General features: G+C 51.5%; 2 protein-coding genes across 4 annotated transcripts; both read left to right on the top strand.

The window, feature by feature from the left end:
- Positions 1–1,080: 1,080 nt before the first annotated feature.
- On the top strand, positions 1,081–7,266 carry USF1 (upstream transcription factor 1). Of its 2 annotated transcripts, XM_037506654.2 has the most exons (11): positions 1,081–1,190; positions 3,403–3,495; positions 3,850–3,899; positions 4,057–4,172; positions 4,513–4,614; positions 4,851–5,046; positions 5,240–5,327; positions 5,451–5,509; positions 5,650–5,744; positions 5,989–6,117; positions 6,291–7,266. In XM_037506654.2, the coding sequence occupies exons 2-11, from the start codon at positions 3,488–3,490 to the stop codon at positions 6,378–6,380; spliced, it is 933 nt and encodes a 310-aa protein (XP_037362551.1). In that variant the 5' UTR covers positions 1,081–1,190; positions 3,403–3,487; the 3' UTR covers positions 6,381–7,266. The 2 variants fall into 2 exon arrangements, with proteins under 2 accessions (XP_037362551.1, XP_037362552.1); XM_037506655.2 differs by lacking the exons at positions 1,081–1,190; positions 3,403–3,495; positions 3,850–3,899 and having other exon boundaries at positions 4,104–4,141.
- A 60-nt stretch (positions 7,267–7,326) lies between these two features.
- TSTD1 (thiosulfate sulfurtransferase like domain containing 1) lies at positions 7,327–8,952 on the top strand. 2 transcript variants are annotated; one of them, XM_037504454.2, is made up of 4 exons: positions 7,327–7,402; positions 7,692–7,814; positions 8,267–8,429; positions 8,516–8,952. In XM_037504454.2, exons 1-4 carry the CDS (start codon positions 7,393–7,395, stop codon positions 8,565–8,567), a joined length of 348 nt encoding a protein of 115 aa, XP_037360351.1. In that variant the 5' UTR covers positions 7,327–7,392; the 3' UTR covers positions 8,568–8,952. The 2 variants fall into 2 exon arrangements, with proteins under 2 accessions (XP_037360351.1, XP_037360352.1); XM_037504455.2 differs by lacking the exon at positions 7,692–7,814.
- Positions 8,953–11,803: the final 2,851 nt, after the last annotated feature.

The raw sequence follows: 11,803 nt of genomic DNA on the forward strand, positions 1-11,803 counted from the left end.
GAAAACTAAGACAACATTAAAAGACTTGCCAAAGAGCTTAGGTAAGAAGTGGTGGAAGTGTTAGGGGGAAAAGGATGTCCCAAAGCTAATTCCATATAGGCTTTGTGGACTCCACCCCCACCCTAGGTCAAAGTCAAAGACACTGGGAACTCCAAATCCCACCATCACCAAAGGAAGGTGGCTGGGACCTGAGGGTGGGGTTAAGCAGCCAGGTGGATATAAAAGGCAGACATGTGGGCTTTGGAGGATCCCCCATTTTTGGCTCTCCGCCAGCTCGCAGGGTCCCGCCAGCTTGGAGAGTGACTTTGGGTTTCCAGGTCGTCGGATCGGGTAGGACGCATTAAAGACTTTATTTCCCTATTTTTTTCCCTGAGTTGTACATTTTCCTTATTTCCTTTTCTCTTGTAAATAAACCTTTTATTAACCTTTGTGTGTGTAGTAGAGTTTTCATAAGTCCCTTTAAAGCGCGCGGGTGAGGACCCACAGCCAGGAACCCATTTTAATATCGGGGTTGCTCTATAACAGAAGTAGGATAGCAAACTGGGTTTGTCTGGCCCCAGAGACCGAATTCTCCATTACACCTCGTGTCTCCAAATCCATTAAGGGTAAGTCCTAAGACTGGAGTCAAGGTCCCGCTCACAGAAGTTGGTAGCCTTAAAGGTATTTTGGTTAGTGACCGCTGACGCTAACACAGAGGCATGTCCAAAGCCATACATGCGCAGATCTATGCTGATCACTAGTGTGAGGCTCTTCAAAAGGTGTCCTGATCCAAGATGGCGTCCAAATGGCCCTTGTTAAAGATGGCGCCTTCGGCCTAAGTCCCTCCCTGCATGAAAGCTGGACTCTCTCCCTCTTCTCCTGGAACTCCTGGAACTCCTGGAACTAAAAACACCCTATCCAGTAGCACAAGCTCCCCTCCTGCTCCTGCCGTACTTCTCCCGCGATTCAGCGGGACCCGTGAGCTAGCGAACCCCGACTACGTCCGCCCCTTTCAGCCCGCAACAAGATGTCGCGACCGGAAGTGGGCGGCACAAAGACGCGGGGGGCGGGCCGCGTCTGGGAGAACTTCCGCCCCTCACTAACATGGCAGTGGGCAGGCAGTGCGCATGAGCAGCTGCCCATGGAGAGACCCCGGTCCGGAGACCTAGCACACTGTCGGGGGAGATCGGCGAGCGAGGCAACCGAGGCCAGTGAGTGTGGGGCCGGGCGGGGTGTGGAGACTTGGGCGGGAGGGCTGGCAGGGCGGCCAGCCGTGGTTTTGTAGTCTAGGAGGTCCCGAGAACACGCCTTTGTTTTGAGGGAGGGGGCCGCGCCAGCTTCTTTATCTCGGGCCCCCTTTGTGGGCCGAACGCACCCCAAGCCCTCCCTGCGCCGCCCGCGACTGCTGGGGTCCCTGTGCCCCTGCCTGCTGCTAGCCCTCGCGCCCCCCGATTCTTGCTTTCTGCCACCCAGGGCCTCCGCACCCCGCCTCCTGCGTTCCGAGCCACCGCGCCCCTTGCCTCCTGCGATCCAGACCCCTGCGCCCCCCGCCTCCGGGGCCCGGCCCCCCGCGCCCCTGCCTTCTCTGCGCGCGGCGAGCTGGCGGTCATTGCGCCTGGGGCTGGGCTCCCGCTTTGGGCTGGAGGGTGCCCTGAGAGGCGACGCCGCGTTCTGGGGTTGCTCCAGGCGCCCGACTTTCTTTCGGGGCTTGGGTTTTTTCCCTTTTGTATCCAGACTTAGCCAGTGCTCTCTCTGGGCCCTCCTGGCCTGAGCATGCCGTGTCCTAGGCCGGTGTCGGCATCGCATAGCCTAAAACTCAGGAAAGGCTTCCGGAGGGCCAGCTAAGGCTGGAATAGGTCGTCTGACCCCGCTGCTAGGTGCCCTCGGGGGCGCCGCGCCTGACAGCTGTGGGCGATCGAGCCGCCTCCTGCGCCCCGTGCTAGCGTCACTGCCTCCCCCTGCAGCCCGCTGCAAGGTCGGGGGAGCGCTTACTCCCTCCTCAGTTTTGCCGATTGGGAGGAGGTAGGTGGTCCCGAAACAGTAGTCTGCTTCTACTTCCCCTTAGGGACTGGGATCTTTCTTCTTGCGGCGCTACTTCCTCTGCGTAGTTTCACTTTCAGTTCCTTTTTATTTTTGGCGCGGGGGTAGGTGTTGGGGGTTAACACTTTACGTAAAAATGGGCTTTACAAGGCTCGTTTTTCCTTGAGAGGAAAGGTTTGGGGGACCTATGGGTGGAGAGTTTACAAAAATCCCACCCCTTTTGCGACGGGATTATTTTATTGTTTTGTGCTGTTTCTTTCTGGAGGTATCTTTCTGCTCAGCCTTTTGTTTTTCCTGCTCTTCGGATAGGTGTGGGGGTGCTAGGTCCTAGGGCAATGGATTTCTCCCATATTCTCTCTTCTCCCTTAGAACCCTGAGCCTGGAGATTTTCCCCTTCTTCCTCTTCTTCTACTTCTTCTTCTTCTTTTTTTTTTTTTAAAGAATTATTCCTTTATTATAAGATTTTGATTGTACTTATTTTTGCTAGAACTCGGGTGTAGGCCAGAGGTGCAGGGGGGAGGGATGAGAGAATGCACCAGAAATAGAGTGGGGAGAAGAACAGGTGGAGCCACTGAAATACACTGCTAAGGGGAGCAGCGGAGACAGGAGAGGTCTGCTGAGCCATGTGGGGTTAGCTCCCTGGTGGGGCATGGAACTCAGGAACCGAACTCTGCCTACCACGGAACTCTGCCTGTGGTAGGCGGTGGTAGCCCTGAGACTTAACCCTTAGGCCACCAGGGAGACATGGTTTTTCCCTTCTTGTTGAGGCTCAGCTGATTTGGAGTGATCATGGCAACATTTTAGCAACTGTGTTTTTCTACAGGAAGGCTTGATAAATAAAATGGAAAAGCCTTGAAGATAATGCACTTGAACTTAGAATCTTAACACATTACATAAAGCTAGACACCTCCAAACAAGAGCCTTGTCAGTGGTATGGGGTGCAAGGGCCAACTCTGGTCTTTATGGTTGAGGGTTTTCCCATAGCATTGGGTTTCAAGTTTCCCCTTCCTAGATGACAGAACAGAAATTTCTTGGTGCACAGTATGTGGCTGGGAAGCTTTGTGCTCATGACCCTGTGTTTTTTGATAATGGTGGCCCTTCCTAATTCCCTGTCCTGATACATTTTAGTAGCTTTAAGAGTAATCCATCCAGAAATACATTGTTTCAGTCTTCCAGTATCATCCCACTGATATAAGGGGGAGAGGTGAGAGTTGAGAAATACTTTGTAAATTTGCTTTTTCAATCACTGGAGTCCCATTGGTGTGAGAATGAAGTGGGTGGTCCCTTTCAATGACTGGGTTGTGTCATCACGGAGCCTTAGTTTTGGAAAGAGGAGGCTGTTCAGTTTTCGTGACTTACTACAAGCTCCTTGATTTTTATCAGGACTTAGCACTCAGGCCTGTGGAACAGGAGATCTGAAGATCCCCAAAGCAGGACCAGATCCTCGGATGCGCCCCCTTACAGAGAGATGAAGGGGTGAGTGAAGAAGAGGTGGGGTCTGGGATGTGGAGGGATTCCTGAGAGAATGCAGATGTCTCAGACTACTGGCTCTGGAGTCAGGTCCAGTTACAAGCAGTGTGATTTCCCCATTTATAAAGTACAGGTAGTATTAATCTATCTCTAAGTGCCCTTCTTAGTATTAAATTAGATGGTTCCTGCTTCAATTTCAGCTCATGGCCTACTTCTGTAGTAAGTACTAGCTGCTGTCACTTTAACCTAACCTAGAGTTTGTGGGGAAGGCCATTGAGTTTGGGAGCCACATGTTAAGGGCCAATGACCTCTTAATTTATTCTTCTTCCCTTATTTTCCCTTTTGTCCCTTCACAAACAGGCAGCAGAAGACAGCCGAAACTGAAGAGGGGACAGTTCAGATTCAGGAAGGTGAGTGTAGAAACTGAACTGAGACTAATATACCCCCCTTCCCTACCTGTCCCCCATTCTATCTCCTATGCACCTTTTGCCTTCTAAATGACTTGCAAGTGGAACCCAGGGTGACAGGCAGGAATGTATAGCCTTTTCCTTGGCTCTTGTAATTCAGGTGCAGTGGCAACTGGGGAGGACCCCACCAGTGTGGCGATTGCCAGCATCCAGTCCGCTGCCACTTTCCCTGATCCCAACGTCAAGTACGTCTTCAGAACTGAGAATGGGGGCCAGGTAAGGGAGGGGGCCAGGTGGCTACAGGTTTATCTGGGGTTGGGATTGAGGGAGGTGATGGAATTTGTTGTGGGGAGACCTGACTTGGAGGATGTGATGTCAGTGTGGACTGTTTGGGGGGAGGGTGTTGGGATATAAGCTTTGGGGTAGAGATTGGTAATGGGTTGGGGCTATTCTAAAACCTCTGGGGAAAGCTATTCTAAAACCTCTGTCAGGAGAATAGCTGTATCTGTCTTGTTTGGGGGCCCTATCTAAGATAATCTTTATGAGGAGTCATGGGAGCCTCTGTACTTACTCTGTTATTTTCTCTGCCCATCCTCTCTCTTCCTTCCCCATCTAGGTGATGTACAGGGTGATCCAGGTGTCCGAGGGGCAGCTGGATGGCCAGACTGAGGGCACTGGTGCCATCAGTGGCTACCCTGCCACTCAGTCTATGACCCAGGTACACAGGTGTGGGTTGGGGGACACTAGAGAACTGAGTTATAAGATGAAAAAGGGAACCAACAGGTTGGGGGGTGGCTAGGGCTTGGGAGGCATCGAGGGCTGCCTGTTCCCAGACACTAGTTTCTTCCTTTCTAGATGTTTCTCTCTCCCTTCCCCAAAGAACAGAAGCTGCAGAGCAGTTCATTGGAAAGCATCTGAATGTCACTGGATTCTGTTCTCTTGCTCCCTTCCCAGGCAGTGATCCAGGGTGCCTTCACCAGTGATGATGCAGTGGATACGGAGGGGACAGCTGCTGAGACGCACTATACTTACTTCCCCAGCACTGCGGTGGGAGACGGGGCAGGGGGCGCCACATCGGGGAGTACGGCCGCTGTTGTTACTACCCAGGGCTCAGAGGCATTGCTGGGGCAGGCGACCCCTCCTGGCACTGGTGAGATACCTTGTGAGGGGGTGGGATATGCTCATAATCCCTTAACAAACTAAGACCTGGGCAGGCCATGAATCTGGGACTGGCGGTCTAGCAGGAAGAAACCTGTACTTCTAAAGAAGGGTACCCATGGCTTGGCTTTGAAGCTTGAGAAGGTTCCTGGTCCCATGGCCTGATAGGCCCTGCCTCTTCACAGGTCAGTTCTTTGTGATGATGTCACCACAGGAAGTATTGCAGGGAGGGAGCCAGCGTTCCATTGCCCCCAGGACCCATCCTTACTCGCCGTGAGTAACCTAATTTCTTCTCAATTACCCCAAGTGGTCTGGATATTTGTTGAATCTTATGTGATTCTTTACTCCTTAACTCCAGTCTCATGCTAATTCTGACTACCCCCTCTCTGTTGTCAGGAAGTCAGAAGCTCCCAGGACGACACGGGATGAGAAACGCAGGGCTCAGCATAATGAAGGTAGGTAGGATCCAGCTGTGAAGCTAGGAGAGTCTAGTGGGACTGGGGACAGCTGTCATGCTGGGGCAAGGTCAGGTAATTGTGCCCTGAGGCCTGTGGTGAACGCTCTCTGAGTCACCTTGTCCCTCTTTCCCTCACAGTGGAGCGTCGCCGCCGAGACAAGATTAACAACTGGATTGTGCAGTTGTCCAAGATCATCCCAGATTGCTCCATGGAGAGCACCAAGTCTGGCCAGGTCATGGAAAGACACTGGTAGTGGGCAGGATGCCTGAATTTTGTCTCCTGGTATTGTTTCCAGACATGGTGGAGAATGGGCACACATGGCTTTCCTTTTCTTCTCTCTCTGCAATATCTGTATCCCTGGGAGCTATCGTACCAACACCCTCAGGGGAAAATGAGGTCCAAAGTGTGAGGGTGCTTTGGGACGAAAATCCCATAGCTGGCATCATGTACTCATTTTGATGGGCTTCTTCTTGCAGAGTAAAGGTGGGATTCTATCCAAAGCCTGTGATTACATCCAGGAGCTTCGGCAGAGCAACCACCGCTTGTCTGAGGAGCTGCAGGGTTTTGACCAGCTACAGTTGGACAATGATGTACTTCGCCAGCAGGTCAGACCCCTGTCCCCAGGATCACCCTCCTCGACCCTGGAGCCACTGAGCCAGTGTGGGCCTCCCTACTTTGTTCCCATCTTTGCCCCTTCCTGGGAGATGTCTGAATAAGTGAGGGACTTGGAGTGCCAGCTTTCACACCCACTCCCCTTACTGCCTCCTTCCTGTGTCAGGTGGAAGATCTTAAAAACAAGAACCTGCTGCTGCGAGCTCAGTTACGGCACCATGGAGTCGAGGTCGTCATCAAGAACGACAGCAACTAACTGGGGGTTCAGGGCTTTGGACCCTCCAGCCCTTTTGAGAACTGCAGAGCCTAGGAGCAGCAGGCTAACCCATGCCCTTTTCCTTCACTGCCCACCTCTGGGTTGGGACTGGGGGTGTTCAGAGGTGTGGCTTTGGACAGAGGCCCTGAGATAAAGAGGCTTTCAGGGGTGTGAAACAGGGACACTTTTGGACATGCAGGGACAGCCTCACCAAGCCACCATGCAGCCCCTGGGCCCCTCTGTCTCTCTTGCACAGTGCATGTGCTGCCTCCATACTGGATGCTGGGCACAGCGGGGCTGGCCCTGTGCTTGCTAACAGAGCCAGCAGAGACTCGGCTGACAAGCTCTGCTCTGATTTGCCCCAGGACTCTGGCAATTCCGCTGGTTCTTCCTGTCCCTGGAACTCAGATGGGCACCTGAGGACTCTGGGCAATAGGCTTTAGAGAAACTTGGGGATAGGATGCTTAGCAGTGGCTGCTTCCCAGGAAGAGGAGATTGGCCTGCACACAGCTAAGGCCTATGAGGAAGTCTCATGGTCTCTGGAACCAGGGAGAACAGGCCCACTCCGGGCCGTCCGCCTGTGGGGAGGTTTTTTTCCTTTCTTTCTTTTTTAAGATAAAATGTTCAGAGCCACAGTTGTTTCCTGGTTTTCCTCTTTTTGTGGGGCCCATGGCACAAGGGAGGGTCACATTGCTCTTTGACCAGTAACGGCTGGGCCAGGCTCAGGTACTGCCCCTAAAGTTATCTGTAGTCCTAGCGCTGCACCTGAACCCTTCACTAAGCCCTAGCACCTGGGCGGGACCCATGTGTACCCGCCCCAGCCCACAATCACTAGGATATCTGCGGCGGGCTGGAGTCTGGGCACCCTGCGCAGGTGCTGCAGGGGCGGGGCGGGGCGGGAGGCAGTCCCTGCGCTTCCGGTTCCGGCCCGGAGGGGCGCGGGCGAGATGCCGCGGGCGCCCCACCGGCTGGCCGGGTCACCCTCCAGCGACTCGCCGGCGCCGCGCGCACCATGGCTAGAGGTACCTGCGCTGCGTGTGCCCCCGGGGTGCGGCGGGAACCTCCGGGTAATCGCGCATATGGGGGCGAACTGAGGACTCGTCCGGTCCTGCCTGTGCCTCCGGCATCCTGCGGGGGGAGGCGCGTGCGGGGGTCCGGAGGGCTCGTCCGGTCCTGAGTGTGCTCCCGGGTGGTGCTTGCAGTGGGGGGGGGGCGAGGGCGTGGTTGGAGGCCCCAGTGCACACCCTCCTTGGCTGGGTGCTGCCGGGGGAGGGGGAGACGCCTGTCGCTGCTAACATGCTCCCACCTCAGTGCCCACTGTCTCGCTCCCCGAACTGCGTTCGCTCCTGGCCTCGGGCCAGGCCCGGCTCATCGATGTGAGGTCCCGGGAGGAGGCTGCCGCGGGGACCATCCCCAGTGCGCTCAACATTCCGGGTATGGGCTGGACTGGGGCGCCGGGTGAAGTAGAAGGCTCTAGAGGGTCTTAGCCAATGGGAATTCATGTAGGGGGGTGGGGAGTCGGTCGTGCATTCTCTTCACTACCTCTTAGTTTTCTGGGATTGCTGACTGGAGGCGGACCTTGGCCTTAGAATTTGCCCTTCCTGTTTGAGGGGATAACAGGCTGGGAGGGGGCCGCCCAGCTCTCTCCGCCCTGGGGCTGGATGCCTGAGTCTGTCCTTCCTCGTACCTCGGGAAGTGTATCCGATCTAAGGTTGTTTGACTGATTTCCCATGGGACAGCAGGATCTTCTTGAGCTCGGGATGTTGGCCATCAGGTGTTGTTTAGGGGCCCCTGGAGACTTGTTCGACCTTCAGGCGTCCTTCCAGACCCAGTCTCTGAACCCTAGAGGGCCATCCCTATCCCTGCCCTCTTGACTCCTCCTTCAGTGTCTGAGCTGGAAAGTGCCCTGCAGATGGAGCCAGCTGCTTTTCAGGCTTTGTACTCTGCTGAGAAACCAAGGCTGGAAGAGGAGAATCTCATTTTCTTCTGTCAGATTGGCAAGCGGGGCTTCCTTGCCACACAGCTGGCCCAGAACCTTGGATATGCAGGGTATGGGGGAGGGTGATTTGCTAGCTGGGGAGGGATTGGGGGCTGTCTCCCAGGTCTTCCTTCCCTCACCTTCTTTGTCTCCACAGGGCTCGCAACTATGCAGGGGCCTACAGAGAATGGTTGCAGAAAGAAGGTTAACTGGGGCCTCCCTGGTGGTGCAGGGGTTGAAGTCTCAGCGCTCTCAAGCTATCACCAGCCACTATGGCATAAGTTTGATCCCAGGGATCTAATCAACATGGTGCAGCAGACCTCTCCTGTCTTGCCTTCTGCCCCCACTCTGTCTCTGGTGAATCCTCTCACCCCCTGCACCTCTGGCTATACCCCAGTTCTTGTATGCATAAATAAATAAATATGTTTAAAAAAAAAAAAAAGAAGACAGCTGGAAGGTGGCGTCCTGATCTTGCCTCACCCCCTTAATGGTGAAGAATGGGCTGATGTGTTGGGTTGGGCAGTTCCTTACAGTGTTGTGTTTACGAAAGTATCAAATAAAGCCTTTGATCAAAGTATTGGAAGCACTGAATTTATCAGGTAAACTGAAAACACTTCTGATCTTCATCTATACCGCTATTCAGTCCTGGATTCTTTCTCCTAGAACAATTGTTTTCAGCCTAGGATGCATCTCAGAATAACTGGTAGCATAAAAAACTTAGACATGGGGCCTCCCTGGTGGCAAAAGTAGTTGAGCACCACACTATGAAGCAATCCGCAGTCTCTAGCATGAGTTTGATCCCCAGCGAGCCAGGGAGCAACCCACATGGCGAAGCAGACCTCTCCTATCTCTCCCGCTGCTCCCCTCAGCAGTGTATTTCAGTCAGTATAACTGTGTTCTGCTCCTCACTCTGTTTCTGGTGAATCCTCTCACCCCCCTGCGTCTCTGGCCTATACCCCAGCTTTTGTATGCATAAATAAATCTTTTAAAAAAAGGTGCTTTCCAAAGGAAAATTCAACAGTAGGTGTAAAATTCCTTTCATGTGGTCACAGTGGGATGCTTGTTTTTCCAGACCTTTTAAATACTTCAACAGCAGAGTTTTGACTTACTAAATTTGATTTTAAAATATATTACTCTTTAATTTTTTTGGAGAGAATGTTGGGTCAGAGATGGACTGAATTTCCTGTTTTTTCAAGTATCTAAGGAAATTCTCACAGACATTTCCTGCATCCCTTGCCTTTGCCCCACCTCCTTTTCCTCTTCCTTTCTACCTTCTGATGGTACCCAGCCTTCCTACATAGTTTAGATCACAGTCTATGCAACTCTCTATAATGTTTCCATTCATCTGGCCCCACCTTCTCTGTAACAGCTAGGCCACTCTCTCCTGGGATGATCAGGAGATCATATCTATCTGGGCTTAGTTGAACAGTGTGGATCTGGAGATGACAGCTGACATACACAAAAGACTCTGTTCTGGGTCTCCCTGGTGGTGCAAGGGGTTAAGTCTCAGCACTATGAAGCTATCAGCAACCACTGCAACACAAGTTTCATCCCCAGCCAGGGAACTAACCCACATATGTCACAGCAGACCTCTCCTGTCTTGCCCGCTGCTCCATTCAGCCGTGTTTTTCAGTCAATCCACCTGTTCTGCTCCCCACTTTCTCTAGTGAATCCTCTCATCCCCCACATCTCCGGCCTACACCCCAGCTCTTGTATGCATAAATAAATAAAATAAATCTTAAAGAGTCTATTTCAGGTTCTGGTAAATGGGAGGTGTCAGTTACCCTTTACCCAAATCCCTTTGGTTCTCAGACTGGTTGGGAAATTTGTTTTTGTGTCTTATTTCCATCTTTGTTTGAGTCTTAACAGTTCTAGTATTTTCTTGCCCTCTTCAAGTATTATAATTTCATGTTAGCATTTATTTTCTTTTTTAAAATAGCGATATACTTTATAATAAAATGCACAGTTCTTAAGTGTTTGGTTTGAGTTTGGCCAATTGTATGTTCACTGGTTACAACCATCCATACGAGATAGAGAACACTGAAATCCCCGACATTTCCCTTGGCCCCTCTCCATCAATTCCATGCCGAATCCCTTTCTAGGCAACCATAAATTATTTTCTAGCTTCCTTTCTGGCCTGTCATCCTACACTGTTTGCTGTCTTCAGTTTTGTTGAACAGGATTAATAGAGGATCCTGGAAGGAAACTGAGTTAGCCCACTATATGACCATGCCCTCTTGTTTGTCACTGCTAAGAGAACATTCCTCTTCCTCCTTCATTAGCTGTTTGGTTCCTAATCTAGACAGGTTGTCCCAACTCTTTATCTGCCCTCTAACATTCTCTTTCATTTTCTCATAGCTAACTATTTCGGCAAGTGAAATTGAAGAACTGATGTTGACCATTCTGTGTCCTTTCCTTTCTTTTCTACAGTAGCTCCTTCTCCCTGTACTTTATCTCCCCAGGTTTGTAGTATTGACCAATGCCTGTGTCATCATAGCTACTACACTACATTTTTGTTAATTTTCTCTATTGGTTGTGAGCTCCTCCAAGGCAGGAACTGGCCTAGCCCTCCAGTGCCTGGAACCAGAGTTCTCAGGTATTTGTTGAGGCTCACCCGCCTCTGACTTTCAGAATCTTCTGATTTCAGCCTTTCTAAAACATTGCTGATTGAGTAATCTTAAAATAACATTTTAATCTTATCAACCAGAGTTGATAATTTACAATAGGTCCTTGTTGCCTCGTGGTTCCAGCACAAAGAATCTTCTTTCCTTTTGAGCAATCTGTAGTCCATGTTAGGCATTGCCGGGCCTTTCCAAACTTATCTTTTAGTGCCTGCTCTCAGCTGGGTTTGCTAGCCACCTAAATGCACACTCCTCCTTCCTCATCCTGGCTTTACTTGCCATTTACCCTGTTTGGGGAGTTTCCAGTCTCTTGTACCACTCTGAATTTCACAAGAATTAGAAGAATGTTTCTGGCAGAACACTTGTCCTCATGTAGAGGGCTTTTTTTTTTTTTTTTTTTAAGATTTATTTATGCATACAAGAACTGGGGTACAAGCCACAGATGTGGGGGGTGAGAGGATTCACTGGAGACAGAGTGAGAAACAGAACAGGCAGATTGACTGAAATACACTGCTGAGGGGAGCAGTGGGTGAGTCAGGAGAGGTCTGCTGCACCATGTGGGTAGCTCCCTGGCTGGGGATTAAACTTGTGCTGCAGTGGCTGCGGGAAGGTTCATAGGTTGTGTCTTAACCCCTTGTGCCACCAGGGAGGCCTTAGGGGGCTTTAAAATTGAAACAGAAGAGAGAAAAATAACCAGATAAATTATGTAGCTGAATACCAAGAACAACATGCAGAGCAGTGGGAAAGCTGTGCACACCTCTCCTGTAGCACTTACCATGCTGTATCATGCTTGCTTGGTTCTTCCCTTTTAGACTTAGCACTTT

The sequence above is a fragment of the Talpa occidentalis genome, unplaced genomic scaffold, assembly GCF_014898055.3.
Source record: "Talpa occidentalis isolate TD23 unplaced genomic scaffold, MPIMG_talOcc4v2.1 talOcc4.12, whole genome shotgun sequence".
NCBI classification, from domain to species: domain Eukaryota; kingdom Metazoa; phylum Chordata; class Mammalia; order Eulipotyphla; family Talpidae; genus Talpa; species Talpa occidentalis.

Coding starts and splice junctions, on each gene's coding strand:
- TSTD1 (XM_037504454.2), top strand. Junction 7,815..8,266: donor CAGTGCGCTCAACATTCCGG/GTATGGGCTGGA, acceptor CTCCTCCTTCAG/TGTCTGAGCTGGAAAGTGCC. Junction 8,430..8,515: donor CAGAACCTTGGATATGCAGG/GTATGGGGGAGG, acceptor TTGTCTCCACAG/GGCTCGCAACTATGCAGGGG.
- USF1 (XM_037506654.2), top strand. Junction 5,047..5,239: donor GGCGACCCCTCCTGGCACTG/GTGAGATACCTT, acceptor GCCTCTTCACAG/GTCAGTTCTTTGTGATGATG. Junction 5,745..5,988: donor AGAGCACCAAGTCTGGCCAG/GTCATGGAAAGA, acceptor TTCTTCTTGCAG/AGTAAAGGTGGGATTCTATC.